This window comes from Diceros bicornis, chromosome 22, assembly GCF_020826845.1.
Source record: "Diceros bicornis minor isolate mBicDic1 chromosome 22, mDicBic1.mat.cur, whole genome shotgun sequence".
Classification (NCBI taxonomy): domain Eukaryota; kingdom Metazoa; phylum Chordata; class Mammalia; order Perissodactyla; family Rhinocerotidae; genus Diceros; species Diceros bicornis.
In genome coordinates this window covers 38,108,296-38,128,504 of record NC_080761.1, presented here as the reverse complement: position 1 = coordinate 38,128,504, position 20,209 = coordinate 38,108,296, and the positions used below count along the sequence as shown (strand labels likewise).

Here is a 20,209-nt window from a genome sequence, read left to right as displayed (position 1 = left end):
ATTTCAGTTATTCATATACCAGTTTTATGTTTCCACTAGCCAGTGAACATGGGGGCAGAGTCCATCATCGTTTAGTCCCTCACTCTACTGGGCGACATGGAGACAGAGGTCAATACAATGCATTCTAAGTCCTTGAAGTGCTCACAGCGTGGTGGGGGAGATGGTTTTGTCAATAAATCCCTGTACCTTTTACAAGCTATGGAGGCGCCAAAGACCAGTGTCTCATTTCAATTTGTCCCGGGGCCTCAGTCACAGTAAGAGGCAGATTAAATCTGCAAGGATTGATTCTCTCCACACATTACTTTGTGCCTGTTACTGCTTCTCCCAAGTTGCTGAAGCCAGAAACTGTCCAGAGAAATGGACCACTTGGAAAGAGATGTGGAGGGTAAAGTGGCTGACGTGGGAGTTTCACCCCATTTTGGAAGATAGCAGGTCTCCAAGGTTTTGATACATGAGGCAAAAAACAAAACAAAAGAAACTATAAACATGCACATTTATGTGCGTTTACACACACACAGACGCACACACCCCAATGACAGGAAAGAGAAGAAAACCATATATATTGTTGCACTTTTTTCCTTTTAGATTTCACATTTGATAACATGAAAAATGTAAAAGTAATCTACGGTCACAAAGCTTTGACTAATTTTAGAAGCCTACTCCACATGGGCATGGTGGGTAATGGAAGTGGTAGATAGCTGAAAGCCTGCTATTTTGAACCTTACAATGCACTCAGGAGGAAGACAATCCTTTTATGGTAAGGCAAGCATGGCAGGTTTTATCTTATCATTGGGACTTCTTCATAAAGTTCTTTAACTGGTTACACATTTCACCAAAAATGCCATATGGATTATATTAATGTCTATAGTGAATGTGTTATTTTTGCCTATCCTGTGTCCATTCACCCTTCTTTTGGTAGCAGGACCTTGATTTTCCCAGGGAACCTCCACTCTCCTGTCTTAGTCCATGAGCCCCCCAGACTCAGGGCCCAGCAGCACATGCCTTAGGGCAGCCAATCAGAACATTGTATTCCTCTGGTCACCGGGACTGGTTCTGAGATGGGTATGTGACACAATATGGTCCAAGAGTGAATGCCAGGACTTATGCTAGAACCAGAACCATTGGGAGAGAGAATTACTCTTTATGCTGAAATTGTTAAGACAAAACAATGTAACCCTGGAGCTGCTGGCAGCCTTTTTTCCAATAAAAGAGGAGACTTTGCTGGAAAATGTTATCACACACACAAAACCCAAAGAAAACAAAAAACAGAACTAAACTATGGAAAGAGCAAGACTGAATCCTTGATACCTAGCTTGAGCCTTTGTGTCCAGCATGCCCAGCGTTCGTTCCACTCTTGGACTTTTAATTTATGTAGGTTAATATATTTCCTGTTTTGTTTAAGCCAGCCTCATTTGGGTTTTTTATTATTTTCAGGTAAATATATACAGAGATAATAACTTTGAAAAATAAATTAAAACTACAGACATTCCTTTGTCTCCAAATAATTAGGAATTTTGGTGTCTGCTGATCCATCTATTTTAGGAAATCTTACATGTGTTAGGGCAAATCACCAGGTTTGAGCAGTGGGAAATGAAGTGTCCTATACTAGTCAGGATACAGCAGGCTAAGCTCTGCTGTGACAATAACAACCCCCAAATCCTCAAAATCTGAGTTACTCACATTACGTGTCCATTGGGAAGTGGCGTGGGGCTCTGCTTTGTGGTCACTCAGATGGACACAGGCTGATGGAGCCTCCACCATCTTGTAGAAGCACCATCTGGAACATACGGCTTCCTTGGTCATCAAATGGGAGAAGAAAGCACATCAAATTCTCATACCTAATCTTCTATATTTTGGCCCATTTGCTAGAACTAGTTACATGGCCCCATTAACTGAAAGGTGCCTAGGAAGCAATCTGTTGTGTACCCCAAAGAAGAAAAGACCTGTATATAGTGTACACTAGTAATGTTTAGCACATGACCAATTTGTATTTTTAGGTCATAACTCTGAAAAGAATTATGATGATAACAGGTAAAATGTATTAAGTGTAGGGGAGGAAGAATGTTCCTCTACCCTCTAGGTTCTTCTGGCTAGTCTAAGAATTAAATTGACATGAGACAGAATAACAGGAGAAAATCAAACAAATTTAATAACATGTATACATGGGAGAAACCTAGGAAAACTGAGTAACTTGCCAAAATGACTGAAGCCACCACCTTAAATACCATCTTCAGCTAAAGATAAGGGAGGATGTTGGGGGTAATGGTTTGGGACCTCAAAGGGGAGGAAGGCAATTTACATGCAGATGGCAAAGCAAATGTTTGATAAACAAATGTTTGCTGGGCCTCCTATAGACAATGTGACCTGAGAGAACTTTGATAAAAATGGGCTTTGCTATGCCTTCCCATCTACCACACCTAGAGTTATCTATGGTGATAGCTCCTTCCTGGGACAGGCCTTCTAGCTTAATTCTTTAGGCAGTTAGGCAGGAAGGTCAAAGTTTCTTTCTGAGTCTTTTGTCCTTAAAAGTAACCAAGCTAAAGACACACATTTTAGGGTGGCAAATTCTGATCCCCCATATTAGCATTTCTATGTACTAGACATTTTATATAAATTATTTTATATATTCTTTACATCTTTATGACTTATAATAGCCTCTGTTTTCTATATGAAGAAATTGAGGTTTAGTTGGATTAAGTGACTTGCTAGGAGTCACAAAGCAGGGAGCTGAGGTTCTGTTTAAATCCACGTTGGAAGCAGGCCATAGCACCTCCCTGATGTGAAGGATCCATTGATGAGCCAAGGAACTGGACTCAGTGAGATCAGCTGAAAATTCAAGTGAGAAATGACAAGCTGCTACTACTGAGATCCTGGGTGGATGGAGAGAAGAGGCATTACAAAGGTGAAATGATGGGACTCGGTGATTGATTAAATGCAGAATTGTGGGGCAGCAATGAGTCAACAATGACTCTGAATTTTCTGGCAGTTGGACTGGGAGGGGTTTGACATGCTATGAGAAATGTGGGAGGAGATGTCAGGCTGGCAGAGGAAACACGGACTTGGAGCTGGGTGGAGGTCCAGCTGGAGACGCTGACTTGGGAATCCCACACTTAAATGACAGTTTTCATGGATAGTGGATAAGACCATCCAAGGAGAAAACAGCACAGAATGAGAAACGGGTCAAGACAACTTTTGGGGTGGGGTCGGGGGAGGTATGAGATCCGATAGTTCCCAGGTAGGAAAGAGAATAAAGAGTGAGTAAGAAATCATAAGGAGCAGAGTGCATCTATCAGAGGGTCTCAGACCTCTGTCTTCATGACAACATGGACTTCACCAATAACAAATTCCCTTTTATGGGAGAGTGTTCATCTCTAGGTTAGACCGTGTCCTAACTAGAATTTTACCATTAGACATACATTTTTTTTCAACCTAGATATTAATGAGCTCTGGCATTCAGTTTTAATCTCTTGGCCTTGAAGAACAGGCATTCAACTGAAAAGATTCAAAACCAGTTGGAAACAGTGACTCTAAAACATAAAAGAAAGAGAATGTGCCATCTTTAACATCATAGGGAAGACAAAACCGGGAGGAAGACAGCAATTAATGTAGTGTTTCAGAAGGGAATGGGGTTGCACTTTGTAAACTCTGAGATTCTCAACTGAGCAGAAATTCCTCTTCCACTTTTTGCCCTTCTCCTTGTCGGCTTTTCTCAAGCATCAACTGATCTGGGAAGTCTTCCCCCACCAGAGCAAAGCCTTGTCCTCCTCAAGCTCCTGTGGTACTTTGGACCTACTTCTAGAGAATTTACAAAGTGTGTGCGCCCAGAGGCAAATTAACGTTAATACCACCAAGCTAATGAGATTTGAACTTCCGGGTCCCTCACCGGCTCAGGCTGCTGTGGTGCTGGGAGTTGTAGGGTGTTTCTAAGTGGGCATGGGAAGCCAGGTTGCAACCAGGAAGCTTTTCTATGAAAGCAGTTCTGATAAATTGCCTAAAGAGATGTTAGAAGAAAGAGATCTGAATCTCCAAGCCTCCGGTGTTTAACATGACTTATTGTCTCATTCTAAATAAATATTTATTTTCATACCTAATTTTATATTCCTAATTTTGTACCCCCACTTTCTCTTTTGTTTAAAGAGAGCTCCCAAATCTTTAAAATTTCAGGCCGACAAAACATGGATCTGCCCTGTATGTACCATTTTTTATTGCTGGTCGCTAGTGAGCAAATTGTCCAAATCCGAGCCCCTTATCTTAGTCATCTTTACACCTACAGGTCCAGCATGGCGCCTTACTCATAGTAGGCTATAATAGATGTTTGTTGAATGAATAAATGTGGAGGAGTAAATCATGAGTTAAGAAAAATCCAGAGTTTGGGAGAGGCAGTGTCATCGCGGATCCTAAGAAGCATGACAATGTGTGGAAGCATGTGGACAGCTCTGCATGGGGAGAAGAAAAATTCCCAGAGTTTTCAGTTTCATCTGGGGAAGTCAGGCCTAGTAGATATGGCAGTTTTCATTTATTTTCAATAGTCTGATACAGCAGAAGCCTCAAAAATAATTCATATGTACCTTCCCTCTGCTGGCTACAAAATGCTGCACTAAAAATTCATAGAAAGGAGATTGCAGTAGAGCTAGGCTCTCCAGTATAAAATTTTACACTCTTCCATTCAAGGTCAGGTCAGAGATCTTTACTTTAAGAATCCGATGTGATAAGAGCCTAGCTCAAATTTTCTATTTAAGGAAACAGGACAAAGATCAGGTGTTTCTAGTTTTATTGTATACTACAGGAATCTAAAAGATGATGTGTATCCATTTTATGTGGCACAAAGCACAGATAAAATTTCACTAAAACCTGTTTTCTGCTTTAAAAGAAATCCTCCAGTTTTAGTTTCTGTAATTGGGCATCATATTTCTTGTCTTCTAATTTAGCTTTGTTTTTATGTAGATTTTAGAAATGACTAGGAAGATAAAGTGAGAACCACTGAGAAACATAAGTTTGAGTTGATTGTAGATGAAACCCATTTCAGGTCTAGGTATACTTGGGGTAGAGACAAAACCTTATCAAAGAAAACAGAATAAAAATAAGAGTAGAGTAAAAAATTAACCTAAATTTATATTCATTGTTTCATCAACTTTTCACTGTTCATAGTCAATTAATTAATAAATAAATGTCTCTAAGTGAATCCTTATTGGCTTTGGAGTGAAACATAGCCTGTTAATTTGGAGTCTGGTTACTCAAAAAATGTATAAAGATATTACTTTATTTTATTTAAGGTGAACAAAAAGTCACAAAGAGTGGAAGTTTGGCAAAGTGGAGAGGAGGAAAGATTAATCCTCTCCTCTTCTCTGCCCTGAGAAAAATAAGAAGACCCCTAGAGCCTAAAATAGAGAAAACACTGCTCCTACCAAGTTCTGGGTTGGGGGTGGTCTTCTCCCAGATCTTTCTGGATTTAATATAGGACAGCACTGATGCAGCATAGCCCAGTAGAGAGTGCAATGGTCAAGGACTCTGATACTATGTTTCATTTCCAGTCTTATCACTAGCTGAGTGATTTGGGGCAAGTTTCCTCTTAAATTTGTTAGCATTCATCTCCAAGAACAGAAAAAAACCAGACTAACTGTGGTTTCAACAAGATAGAGATTTATTTCTCTTTAACATAGAGGAAATCCAGACACAAGCAGTAGAGAGCTGATATGGTGGCTAAATAACGAGATTTATTTCTCTTTAACGTAAAGGAAATCCAGACACAGGCAGTAGAGAGCTGATATGGCAGGGATCTAGGTTCTATTTTGCTAGTCCAACATCCTTAGTGTATAACCTCACAGTAAAAGAGAGTTCCTTGAGTTCCAGCTATTACACCTACATTCCAGCAAATTGAAAGAAGAAAGGGGCACAGAGATGGGGCAAAGGGTAAAGGCCAAGTGCCTTTTAAGGAAGTTTCCAGAAGTAGCCATACAATGCTTATGTTTACATAGTATTGTCTATATCTTATTTTTAAGATTGTCACAGTTGGAGAAAATGAGTCTGAGAAATGTTAGTCTCTACTTTGGGTACTTGTGCCCAGCTAAAAACTGGATTTTCTGTTGCTAAGGAAGAAGAGGAGAATGGTGATAGGGGTGGTAACTGCATTTTCTGCCACATGTCTTCAAGCCTCAGTTTCCTTATCTGTAAAGTGGGAATCAAAACAGTATCTACCACATACAGTAAGTCAGATAATGTAAATGATGTACCTGGCACGTTGTCCATGCTCAATGAATATTAGCAATTATTTGTGGAATATAAATATGTCATCAAAACTACAAATTACCCCCCAATATCCATTCCCAACTTCCTCCTTTTATTTATAAAACCCTCTGAGTTTTGCTGTGTATACAGCTGCCCAGCTACAGACCACATTTCTCATTTTCCCTTGTATGTGATTAAATTATGGCTAATGAGATGTGAGACCGGAGGTGTACAACTTCTAGGTCGGGTACGTAGAAGGGTCCTGTTTGCTCTCTACTTCCTCTGCTCCCATCCTGCAGGCTGAAATGTGGATTGGATAATGACAAACAGCTTCGACCATGTGGACTAGGGCAACCCGTTGGAGATGGGGAAGAAACGAAATAGAAGGAACCTGGGCCTCTAAGCGACCTTGAGGATCTGTGCCACTCAAACTTGCTGGACCACCTTTCAACCTTGACTTTTATTCAGAAAATAGTAAGCCTTCTATATTATTTAATCTGCTGTAATTTTGCTCTCTGTTAAAGCCGTTGAACTGCAATCCAAACCATTACCTAGGAGGATAATTCCTTATATATATGTATGTATTACTCAGGATTCTTAGCTGCAAGCAACAGAAACCGCTTCTCGCTAACTGAGGCAGAAAAGGAATTCATTAAAAGCATATCTTGCTTGTTTCCCAGAGGGTTCGGAGAACCAACTCAGAGACTTCACAACCAGAAACAATGCCCATTATCATGCCACAGTGTGGGTCCCGCTATACAGACACTGTGGCTGGTGTTGCCAATGCTAGTCATGCTGGATGGACACTGCCCACCTTCAGTAGGACTGTTGCTGCAGCTGGAAATTGCTTGTAGCAGCTTCCACTGTCACTGCCCATCTCTAGGATGTCCTGCAGGTGCCTGCTGGTTCATGTACGAGCTTTAAATTCAACACATGGCTTGGGCACTTGTGACTGGTGGAACCTAGGTCATAGCTTGCATCGTAGCTAGAAAGGAGGCTGGGGAAGCAAGTCTCTGGCATTTTCAGCTTTTCAAGTGGGAGGTAAACTTTGCCTTATGGGTGGGTTTCCTCTGAACACAGTCAGAGTTTTAGATGCTGGGGAGCTAAAAACAATGACAGATATTCCCTCTAGTGCTTCATGCTTCCACCCGAAGATCTCCAAACAGCAGGACTTCATTACAGGATTGAGGATAAATCTTGGTATCCCCTTGAGTTTGTCATTCAGAGAAGTGGATGATGGGAGAAAAAGGACGTTTATAAAGCACATGCTATAGCAACTATCTAGCTGTTGGGTCTTTAGTGGTGAATGAGAAATCATCCTTGTGTTCTCAAGCTCAGAGTCCAATACCTGAGACAAACTTATGTAGGTGATTTAAAAAATTTTTTGTATTATGGTTTCAAACGATGAAAAAAGCTCTACAGTCAATCCTCGTTATTTGTGGATTTGGTATTTTGAATTCACCTACTTGCTAAAATTGATTTGTAACCCCCAAATCAATGCCTGTGATGCTTTTGAGGTCTCATCTATGCTCCTTTGAACCAGCATTACTATTCTTCTGGTTCCCTTATTAATGAATTAAGCAGATTTTTAGCGTGTGCTCACGATATGTTTGTCTTAGAGTCATGTTTTTAATGTTCTGACATTCTAAAATTATAATTTTAGAATTATAATTTTAGAATCTTAATGTTATATGTTCTAAATCATAATGTGCAAAGCAGTGGAAAATGTCAGTCGTCCAACGCCCACGTTGCCAGCTGAGGTCGAACAAGGCGATGCTCTGCCTTCTCGTCACACGCTGGTGCTGGAAACCAGTCTCCTTTTTGTAGCCTATTTAGTGGCATGTTTTTTGCATTTTTGTGCTTTTTGTCGGCAAATTTATTGCTTAAAATGGCCCCCAAGCATAGTGCTGAAGTGCTGTTTATTCCCTCAGTGCAAGAAGGCTGTGATGTGCCCTACAGAGAAAATATGCGTGTAGATAAGCTTTGTTCAGGAGTGAGTTATAGTGCTGTTGGTTGTGAAGTCAATGTTCACAAATCGACAATATATATTAAACAAATACATATCTTAAACAGAAACACACATAAAACAAGGTTATGTACTGATCAGTTGACAAAAATGTGATCAAAAGCCTGCAGGAAAATAATCCTATATTTCTCGGAGCAATGGTTCAGTATTTGCTAATTCAGTGTTTGTGGCAACTTTATAGACCATAACTACCATGAATAATGAGAATGAACTGTATTGTTATTTTTTTGTAATTTTAAAAGTGAATCAAGTTCATTGCAAAACAATGTAAACAGTAGAGAAATGCATGAAGAAGAAGGTAAAAAACATTCTAAATCCCATCACTCAGAGAAAACCACTAATGTTACTATTTTGGTAAAAATTATTTTAAATATTTCTTTTTTACACATCCATATACACATATCATTTTATATCAATGGAAAGATATGATTGTGATTCTATAATTCCTTCATTCAACATGTAAATTATAATTTCAGGATTTTCCGAAAGTTAAAACATGACTCTAATACAAACATACCATGGGCACATGCTAAAAATGTATTTAATTCATTAGTAAGGGAACCAGTAGGATAGTAACACTGGTTCAAAGCAGCATAGGAGAAACATATGTGTCTATAGCCGTTGAAAGAGAGAATATAAAATGAGGTTAATAAGAGGGATGCAAAACTGGTTAATGTACTGCAGGGCAATAAAATTTTAACCTTTGGGGAAATCATTTCTATTGGACAGAAATTGTTTGCAATTTATCAATCTTTTACTGGCTAACATCTAACTTTATAGAGTCTGGGGACAAATCATTAGTAAACTGTAAGTCAAATAAAAACTACAGAGAGCCTAATGCCCCTTAGGCAAGATTATGAAACAATGCTCTAGTAAAGTAAGAAAAATTATAATGCATTAAATATCAACCCTAAGCTACCTAAATTTCCTAAAATATAATCAAAACACAATTAGACAAACCGTTGTGTTAGGATGGAAAATGCTCTGTGTCACCTAACAATTGATATGGTTGTAAACAATAGTTGTTGTGCGGGAGATCATGTCTCTGCATCAGCAACATCTTTGAGGTAGGACCCTGTTGTTAACACTTACTGTATTTTTCAAAACATCTAAGTGAGATGCTGATATCCTACCCATTGTATTTGGAATATAACTCATGACTTTTCCTGAAAAGTATTTGGGGAATGTTAATATAATTTTTTTCCTATGTAAATGTTGGCTGGAAAATGTATTGAGAAATATGTGTGTTCTAAGATCTTTAAGTATTTAAAACTAAGAGGCAGTCTACCAGGAACACAGTGGAGGCATTTTTGCAGGGGATCTCTGTAGGGTATTCTGAAAATTCTTCTGTCCACTCCTGTGTTTTCCCATAGACAATTTCTCTCTCTAGAGGCAAACAGCGTTATCTGTTTCTTCTGTATTTTTCCATATTATTCTCTGCACATACAAGTCGCATGTATCTAAAGGATGCTGAATATGATACTTTTTGTTGCCTTTTGGTTTTGGAAACCCCAAAGGCCTAAAAATAAAACAGTGTGTGCCAAGGACCCTCACCTGCCCACTTACAGGCAAGACAGGGACTAGACCATCTCTGTAGCACATCCAAAGGGAGTGAGTTCCCAAATCTGCTTTGTGACCTTGGATTATTATCCACTTCAAGGTGATGCAAGAATTCATTAGAGGTCATTGGAATAATAAGAGTAAAGCTGATTCAAGGAGAGAAAGTTGTGTCTGCTGCAGTTCTCCCTCTACCCCACTCTGGGGGAAGAGAAGAGGGAAACGGGGGCTGTTACTCCTCTTCCTCTCAAGCCAAAGAGTTTTCAGTAAAACCACTCAGAAAGCTGATACGTGTCTGCCGGAGCTGGAGGGCATAGGGATTGGGGTCTGCCTCTGCTGGAAAAGGTCTAGGTGAAGGCTGGCTGGGGACCTGGCAGGAACGGAGCAAGGCCCATTCATTGGGGGCAAACTGTGCATCCTCTGACCTCAGAGATGTATGTATTTCTCAGACACCATTAGATGAGGCCCTCACAGAGAGAGCTGACTGTAGGTTTTCTTTAACAGGATCCTCCCACATTCTTCAGAAACATCTGAATATGTGAAGGGTCCCCCTAAAAGAAGCATCTTCTGTGGGACGCACTGGAGATGAGAGAGGTTAAAACCCATACCTGCAGAAGTCTCCAAAGAAATGCAAAGGCCCGTGTGAGAGGAAGGACCAACATGTGTGATCTGCCACACAAAGAGGGTACTTGTACTAGTCACTAAGAGCTTTTGTGCCCTTTTATCTCTGTCATTCCAACCCTGGAGGGTCCCCCAATTTTTAAAATTTATTTTTATTTTTTATCAAATAGTATTGGACATTCAACATTGTGTAAATTTAAGGTGTACAACATGTTAATGTGATACCTTTATATACTGTAATATGACTGCCATTGTAGCAATTGATAATTAGCACCTCTATCATGTTACATAATTATTTCTTTTTTTTTTCTTCTTTATTTTGTGGGGAAGATCAGCCCTGAGCTAACATCTGATGTCAATCCTCCTCTTTTTTTGCTGAAGAAGATTGACCCTGGGCTAACATCCGTGCCCATCTTCCTCTACTTTATATGGGACGCTGCCACAACATGCCTTGACAAGCGGTGCGTCGGAGCGCGCCTGGGATCTGAACCTGTGAACACTTGGGCTGCCAAAGCAGAGTGCGTGCACTTAACTGCTGCGCCACCGGGCCAGCCCCTAATTATTTCTCTTTAGTGGTTGGAATAATTTAGTTCTAGTCTCTTAGCAAGTTAGACGATTATTATACAATACTGTCTATATTCACTATGTTGTGCATTAGATCTCTAGGACTTATTTACTACTTATTGCGAGTTTGTACCCTTAACCTACATCTGTCCTATGAGGGTCCCAAAATTGTAGCTATTGACCCGGGTGGGGAGGAAGAGGGAGGAAGAGGGAGAAAGAGGAATCAAACAGGCTGTCTTCTCTTTCTCCTCTGCAGAAGCTTGAAACAGGGTGGGAGGAAGTTTTAAATTGAATGACAGTTGGAGTTTTATGATTATTAGTCTGGACTAGACTAGAATATCTCTGAGTGACATGAAAAGCTATGGCAGCTGCCCGAGATTCCACCCGGGAGCAGAAAATAACAGGAACAGAAGGGGCAGTGGGAAACAGAATTAAATGGCTTCCAGCTTGTATCTTACCATTTCCTGCTTGTTTGATAATCAGTCACGACTGTGGGTCAGTGAGCCCCACCCTGCTGGCCAATGCCATACTCAGCAGGGGAGAAGCAGATGCTGGGTGAAGGCTGCTGCTCCTTCCTTCTCCATATGAGGGGCAGACATCCAAATTCTTGGTTTTCCCAAGGAAATAGGTCTGGGTCAGGTATGGCAGGAGACTCAGGAGAGAAGAGAACAAATAGCTCTGGCTTCTGCAGAAAGTGGGAGGAGAAAGGGAGGCTGGTTAGGGGAAGCAACTTCGAGTAAAGGAAGCCTTGCTCTCTGAAGCTCCTGCTCGCGAGGTTTTAGAGAAGTGGTTCTTAGGCGTGGTTCTTGAATTAGCAGCCACAGCAGCAGCAGCAAGTGCGCCCCACCCCAGACCTACCTAATCAGAAACCCTGGAGGTTGAGACCATCAATCTGTGCTTTAACAAGCCCTCTAGCTGATTCTGATGCATGATCAAGTTTGAGAACCGTTGCTTTAGGAACACTTAGAGCTAATTATTGTAGTGCTGAGTCAAAACTCATGTTCGAATATAAATGTTACTTATGTGTAAGTCTTATAGAGAAGACTTGTATCTGTGACTCCTTCTCTAGGTGAACGTAGGAATTGAGTGACACACAGCCAAAGTGCCCAATCAGAAGTGTTGTAAATACTAGGCTTAAAAAAAGAAGTTGTGAGAACAGAATTGCTGAAGACAGCCAAAGATAATTACCGGTTTACTAAAACTATGTATGAAATACAATGAGAATATCATTCAAAAAAAGGTGCTAGTATCCTTCAGAATCCAGTGAATATTTGGACTTCTAGGACAATAAAAGACTCTAGCAATGTGAGGGAAAACATGCCAGAAAAGAAGGCACAACAAAACCACAGAAAGAGGACTTGGGGGCGGTGTCTTCAGGAGAGAAGTTGTACATGGGCTGCAAAACTGCTCCGAGTCAGCTACTCCCATCCACCACTAACTGGAAGTTCTAAATGGTTTACCTGGTGTGGGTGAGAAGGTGTATGGGAACCCAGAACATCTAATAAAGCTTTGAATTAGATACTTATACATTTAGATTTAGGATTGTTTGCATTTAACCAGATAGTAATTGATTTGTCGTTCATGTAGTAGAAATCTGGAGGTTGGTAGTCAAGTACTTGTGTGGCAGCTCCACAGTTATCAGCAATCCAGACTTCTTTTTGTTCCGCTTTTCTGGTTTACGGCTTCTATTCTCAAGATATTTCTTCATAGCCCAGAAGGCTGCAGGAGCTCCAACCATCACGTCTGTTCCAGGCTGTGGGAAGGAAAAGAGGCAGAGGGCAAAAGGGCACATGTCTCTGTTGAGTCATTTCCCTTTGTATAGCCTTCCTGGGAATAGCCTTCACTTAGCCTTCATTGGCTAGAATTTGCTTACATTGGCCATTCCTGGCAGTAAAGGAGTCCTTGAAAATGTAGTCTTTCAGCTGGGCACCATGCTGCCCTGTATAGAATCAGGATCTCTTACTCCTGGAGTAAAGGGAGAATGAATAGCAGATGGCAGCAAGCAACATCTGCCAAAGAATCCTTATTTAGTTTTATTTCTCTTGTTTTTAAATCCTCAGCACTCTACCCTGAGGTCTCATATTGTCAAAGTTAGTCTTTCTTTTGCTTTTCTCTTCTCTGGGTCTCACTCCTCATCTGAAAAAAGTGAGATTAATCTAATTTAAAGAGTTATAGTGCAAATAAATAGGAAGGCAAGTGGAAAGATTTCATACCTATATATGTTTGAGAAAAAAGTGAACAAACAACTGATAAACAGGGCAAAATAAATGTTTACCCAGCTCCAAAGGCCTAGAACAGGGATAGGCTTTTTTTTTCAAATTGAGGTCACATTGGTTTATAACAAACGTTATATAAATTTCAGGTGTACATCATTGTATTTCTACTTCTGTATGGACTGCATTGTGTTCACTACCAAGAGTCTAGTTCCCATCTGTCACCATACATATGTGCCCCTTTGACCCTTTCTCCCACCCCTGACCCTCTTCCCCTCTGGTAATCACCAATCTATTCTCTGTATCTATGTGTTTGTTTGTGTATCTTCCACATATGAGTGAAATCATACAGTAATTGTCTTTCTCCATCTGGCTTACTTCACTTAGCATAATACTCTCAAGGTTCATCCATGTTGTCAAAAATGGCAAGATTTCATCTTTTTAATGGCTGAGTAGTATTCCATTGTTTATATATACCACATCTTCTTTATCTACTCATCTATTGATGGACACTTAGGTTGCTTCCAAGTCTTGGCTATTGTGAATAATGCTGCAATGAACATAGGGGTGCACATATCTTTTCGAATCAGTGTTTTCATGTTCTTTGGATAAATACCCAGAAGTGGAATAAGTGGGTCAAATGATAGTCCTATTGTTAATTTTTTGAGGACTCGCCATACTGCTTTCCACAGTGGCTGCATCAATTTACATTCCCATCAGCAGTGTACGAGGGTTCTGTTTTCTCCAGATCCTCTCCAACACTTGTTATTTCTTGTCTTTTTAATAATAGCCATTCTGACAGATGTGAGGTGATATCTCATTGTAGTTTTGATTTGCATTTCCCTAATGATTAGTGATGTTGAACATCTTTTCATATGCCTTTTGGCCATCTGTATATCTTTGGAAAAATGTCTACAGAACAGGGATATTCTGGGCTGGCCCCGTGGCTTAGAGTTTAAGTGCACGTGCTCTGCTACTGGTGGCCCAGGTTTGGATCCCGGGCGCGCACTGATGCACTGCTTCTCCGACCATGCTGAGGCTGCGTCCCACATACAGCGACTAGAAGGATGTGCAACTATAACATACAACTATCTACTGGGGCTTTGGGGAAAAAAAAAGGAGGAGGATTGGCAATAGATGTTAGCTCAGAGCCAGTCTTCGTCAGCAAAAAGAGGAGGATTAGTGTGGATGTTAGCTCAGGGCTGATCTTCCTCACACACACACACACACAAAAAAAAAAAAAACAGGGATATTCTTCAGGGAGGATTTCAGCCTCCACTAGATGAGTCCAGATGAGTTCCCCCCCCCCCCCCAGTGTCTAAGCCTCTCCCAAGGATATGAGTTGATCCCCTTTGGGTCACTGAGGAAACGCTAAGTGCTTAGCTTTTGCATAATTTTGAAAAAATGAGAAAGCATTAAAGATAGTCATCTTGCCTGCCACATTACCCTAGCAACAGTATTTACTTTTTAGACTTCATATAATTTGCATTCTTTAATCTCCTTCATTATCACTGTTTTTCTCCATCTTTAAAAAATCATTATGTTAAAGCATTGGCATTACAAGGTCTAGACAATAATGTTCTGTGTATTATGAACTTTTTATATTTTCTCTCATTTGCTTAATAACCATGATATCCATTAAGTGTTGGGCACTGGGGTTTTGGTTGTAGACACAAAACACAAGCTCCTCAGGGAGCTTATATTATAGTGTGTGAAGGGGTGTTGTTGTTGAGGGAGACACACCATAAACAAGTTAACAAATAAAAGAAGAAGATTGTTTCAGATAGTGATAAGTGGTATGGAGGCAGCAGGAAGATAAGTAGCCTGTGATTAGGGGTGGCTACTTCAGAAGGGGAAGTTCTCTTTGAGGAGCTAAAACATGAATGTGAGACAGAGCCATTGATAAATGCAGGATTTACAATGAACACTTATTTCACAGATATGTGCATCTAAAAATTATTTTTATTTTATTTTTTTGCTGAGGAAGATTTGCCCTGAGCTAACATCTGTTGTCAATCTTCCTCTTTTTGTATGTGAGTCGCCACCACAGCATGGCTGCTGACAGATGAGTGGTGTAGGTCCGTGCCTGGGAACTGACCTTGGGCTGCCAAAGTGGAGTATACCGAACTTAACCACTAGGCCACTGGGGCTGGCCCTAAAAATTTTTATTTTTAAATGCAAAACCATTCTCTCTCCTATTACACAAATGATAAAGATGCAATTTTAATCTAAATCAAGTATCAACAAAAAAATCTTATGTCTGCCGAGGGTAACAGTTTCAGGAATACTAAAGGTTAGATTGTCTGCAATGTTGGATTTATTCAGAAATCCAAACAGCTCCCAATAGGTGTGTCTTCCAAACAAAAAAAAAATCAGACACTGCTCTTGCTTAATCCCTATGCTGGTTACTTTTGGGAAATGGAATATCTGAGTAATCTCACTTGACTGTTAGAGTACAGTGTTATTAGCAAACTGGCAAGGAAAGTTCTGTTACAAAAATGAATCTATTCTAACTGTTCTTTGAAAAAAGCTGTTTTATATTTGTGATTCATGATCTTGTAAAATTACACAGGTGCAGCAAAAGAAGTTGGCATCTGCCAGGAGCAAAGCAAATTAGATTAGATGTTGCAGTGGCTAGAACACATTTATTCATTCAGTGTTTATAATCGGCTTTCTCAGAAAGGTGAGTGTTGTTTATCTAGTGACATGAATTCAAAACATACAGGGCTTCAGATTTGATCCTTGATATTAAAAAAAAAACCCACCAAAATTCATCTATAAGAATAGATTTCTGAAAAACTAGACTTGATTCTCATTATAACATAATCATGCTACAAATTAGAGCCAAGTTCTGTATCTCTTCAAAATCTGAGGAGTTGAAATTCATAAGACAAAAACAAAGCATATGGGAGAGAATAAGCCACCAATGTCAAAAAGATGTGATATTAATTTAGGAACAAATGAACTTTAAAAAACGGAATCCCGCGTGAGTAATACAGAGTAGAATCTAGCCTAAGAAAGTGAAGCACAAACAGAAGGAGGTGGGGGGAGGAATGGAAACTTTCAGGGGTGTTGGAATTAATGACTTCTTGGTCCCTTCTAGCACCATATATGATTCTAAGAGCACCCAAAGAATGTGTTAACCAGTTTTAAAAATTGGCTTCATTGAGATATAATGTACATAACCATAAAATTCATCCATTATAAGCATACAATTCAATGATTTGTAGTAAATTCTTGGAGTTGTGCAACCATCACCACAATCTAACCCATTTTTTCCCATTGTTTATGAGGGAGAGCCATTTTATTTTTCTAGTATAAGAGTATATAGTGACTCATTAAAGTCGTAGAGCAAATTTCAAGGATGCAAAGATGACTCACTGAAAATGTGTGTAACAGACATGTGCAGGCAGCTGCTCTCCTGAAACAAATAGGGAGAAAGAAAGCGGGGTGGGTAGCTGGGGGCAGTGCACAGCAATGGTTACCAGCCGCGCCCTAGAGTCAGACTGCTGAAGTTCAGATTCTGACATCCCTATTTGCTTAATAGCTATCTGACCTCAAGTAAGCTACTTAAACTGTCTAAGCCTCAGTTTACTCATCTGTAAGATAACTAGCTACTTCATGGGGTTGTGAAAGATAAATGAGATAATATATGCAAGGGGCTCAGCATGGTCCTGGCACATAGTAAGTGCTCAATAAATGTTAACTATTTTTATAATTATCACTGGATGACCATTAAATAGCCTTTCGCCAGCCAGACACAAAAGACCACATGCTCTATGATTCAATTTATATGAAATTCTAGAAAGGCAAAACAATGGTGATAGAAAGCAGATCAGTGGTTGCCAGAGGCCAGGGAGTGGGGGTAGGAAATTGACAGCAAAGGGGCATAGGGAACTTTTTGGGCTGTTCTATGCTATGACTACAATGGTGTTTTGTAAACATTTGTCATCGAATTACACACTTAAACTTGGTGAATTTTATCGTATGTAAAATAAAGCTGACCAAAACAACAATAACAAAAACAACCCTAAAAAATATAGCTTTTAATTTTCCAGTTGGATAGTTCAATTATTTTACATGTTGGAAGCAAGAATCAATTTCTAAACTTAGCCAACAAATATTTGTTGAGCATCTACTATGCACAAGGCACTGTTCTAGATGCTGAGGATACAGCCTTGAAGAAGACAGGCAGCCTCCCTCATGGAGCTTATAGTTCAAGCACGGATTATACACATGTGTTTTGGGTTACAGATCGGGTCAGTGCGGATGCTGTGGGGATGTAAACGTGACAGGGAAGTGGAAAGAGGGGTAGAGAAGCTCTAAGTTGCATAAATGTCTGTCCCGTGGTTTTTCTTTTCTTTTTCAAGCATATACAGAAGCAAATATAGCGCCCCTGCATCTGAAGACGATGCTCCTGACCTAGTGTCCGGGCAGGTGGTGTGACAGGGTCCTTCGGGTGACCAGTGACCGTGACCCAAAGCTGCCCTCTAGCCACACCATCTGCGAGACGCAGTGTCACTTGGTGAGGGAAGCGGACCGGCATTGGGCTAATGACCAGGTGGACGCTTCCGCGGGCCTCAGAGGTAGCGCGGCTTCAACCTTGGCCTCGCCAACCCGGCGCTCTCCTGGCTGCAGACGAGTGCTAGTCCTCGGCAGAGCGCAGGAAGCGGACACTCCCGGGTACTTTCCCAGAGGGTGGGCGGGCCCGGCGAAATCTCAGTCCGCGAAGTGACTCCGCCCACCGGGTGACTCCGCCCACGGGATGACCCCGCCCACATCGGTCCGAGGCCGCGCCCGGCTGGGAGCGGAGACGCGTTGCGGGAACCTGGTTGGCCGCTCGGGTCTGAGCCCCGTGGGGGGGCGGGGCGAGGCCTGTGCGGGGCGGAGCTTGTGGCGGGCGGGCCGCCGGCCCCGCTCGGGAAATGGGTGCGCTGCGGCTCTGCGGGCGCCGGGGGCGGGGAAAGCCCTCGCCTAGCTGCGCGCGGGCCCCGCCCGGGACCCGGCGGGAGCGCGGGGCCGCCCCCTTCCTCCCTCGCCGGCGCTGGGCTGAGCCCGGAGCCGAGAAACCGAGTCGGCTCTGAGCTCCCTGCTTGGTTTTTGGGCGGCGGCAGCCGGAGGTGGAACATGGCGCTCGTAGGCAACGGAGAAGAGCTGGAAGCGGACGAGGTACTGGCCGGTGGGAAGTGCGGGCACTGCCCTTGGAGCACGGGAGGGATGAGCGAGCCTGGCCGGGACGGCAAGGTCCCGCCCCCTTGGTCCCGGGTCTGGGACAGGCAGCCTCCCGCCTGGAGGAAGAGGCAAGGGCAAGGGCTGCGGGGGGAGGGGGCGGCATCCAGCCTTGGGACGTCTGTCCCCGCAGGAGCGAGGAGGCTTCTGCGGGGTTCGGAGCGGGGCCGCTGCCGAGGTTCGGGGCGCCGGCACCGTGGGGTCGTGGGGATGGAGGCCACCACGTCCGCTCGGCGGGTGGATGGGTGCGAGCGCGCGGGAGCGCAGGACCCGCAGCACCGAGCTGTTCTGAGCTTCGCCAGGGACGCCTGGGCTTGATGAGGTCTGACCCTGAAGTCCCGACACTGGTCCTCTGGGGTTTGTGGAATCGTCTCTTGACCTGGGAATCTCACCTTCTATGGAAGTTTCCCGGTGGCAGAACCGAAAGGCTTACAATCGATGATATGAGAGGAGCGGGCACAGCCGGAGGAAGAAGGAGCCCCAGGGGTGTCTGACCGAGCGGGCAGGGCAGGGGCTGCCGAGGGGCTGGAGGGCTAGGGGAGCGGAACAGCAGCCCAGGACCTGGTGCTTTCCCCTCCGTCCGCGGGGCCCGGGCTTTTCCCAGGCAGGTCCCCAGTGTCGGCGGTAGACGGAGGGGAGGCGCTTTGAGAACGACTCCGGCCTCCCGTCGCCTCGGCTGTTTTTAGGTAATTGGCCGCTTCCTCCTGCGGCCGCGCGCCGGGGTCTGGGCACCCTCGGGCGGGCGCGCCGGACCTGTTGATTTATTGACTGTTCCTTTCAGCGCTTGGCCGCGCCGGAGAGACGCGCTCTTGCTCTTGAAGTCGAGGCCGGCGGCGGCAGCTCCCACACACAGCTGCTGCTGCTGCCATTTTACCTGCCTTAAATTTGACTAGTCGCTGCCTGAGGAGGCTTAGTTGCAAATGATGCAATAGTGGAAGATCTGGAGGAGGCGGGTGAAGATTCCTGCCCATCTCTTCGATGTCCGGAAACTCCTGACAACGAATACTATGTTTAAAGTGTAGCCCTTAAAATAAAAACAAACACAACCGAACTCCGGCTCCTTTACTCGACTGGCAGACAAGAGGGCAAGCCGGGCAGTCCAAAACCTTCCTTACAGCCTGTCCCTTGCAGTAATGGCCCTAAGGACACAGGCCGATGGACTAGAGCTTGCTCAGCTACATCTGTTCGTTGTTGAAACTTTTAAGCTATAGGTAAAGGCAAATGATGAAATAACATATTTGTTGCTATTTTCATCTGTGACAACTTTTATTTATAGCTTTAGGCTGTCTTTTTGGTGTGACCTGGAGCCAGCTCTTTTTCATTCCTCCTGTCTTAGTTCTTTTCTGTCATCGAGATCGTAACACTTTCATGATGCTCTGACGGTACATTCATGCCCTTCCTCAGAAGTTTTTATGGCCCCTTGTAGTAGATTAAATTAAATATCCATGTACCTGGCATGCAAAGCTCTCTACAGTGTGGTCTCAATCTGATGTCCCAGCCTTGTCCCGAGCTGCTTTTCTGTGTATAACCATTTAGTTTAATCAGTGTCCTGCCGGTATTATAAGTGAGGAAACAAGAGTGGAAGTAGCTAGTAAATGTGGAGTGAAAGTTTTGAATCCCTAGCCTGCTTGTCGAGAAAGATTGACTACTCTCAGGGTTATATAATTGTCTAGACCCGGGCATTGTTGAGAGAGAAAGGGGATGCTGTTAATAATTAATGCTTGGAGAGTAGGCGTAAACTGGGACTGTCCTGGGCATTATTGAGACATGGCCA

At 42.6% G+C, this 20,209-nt stretch overlaps 1 protein-coding gene across 2 annotated transcripts in view; it reads left to right on the top strand.

Moving 5' to 3' along the window:
* Positions 1–18,211: 18,211 nt before the first annotated feature.
* TTC39B (tetratricopeptide repeat domain 39B) overlaps positions 18,212–20,209 on the top strand; it is a 129,807-nt gene continuing 127,809 nt past the window's right edge. Inside the window, exon 1 of one of the 2 annotated variants that reach the window (XM_058565823.1) lies at positions 18,212–18,375. In XM_058565823.1, the coding sequence (XP_058421806.1) occupies positions 18,334–18,375 (42 nt within the window). In that variant the 5' untranslated portion in view covers positions 18,212–18,333. The remainder of the gene's footprint in view (positions 18,376–20,209) is intronic. The other variant, XM_058565820.1, reaches the window with a different exon arrangement.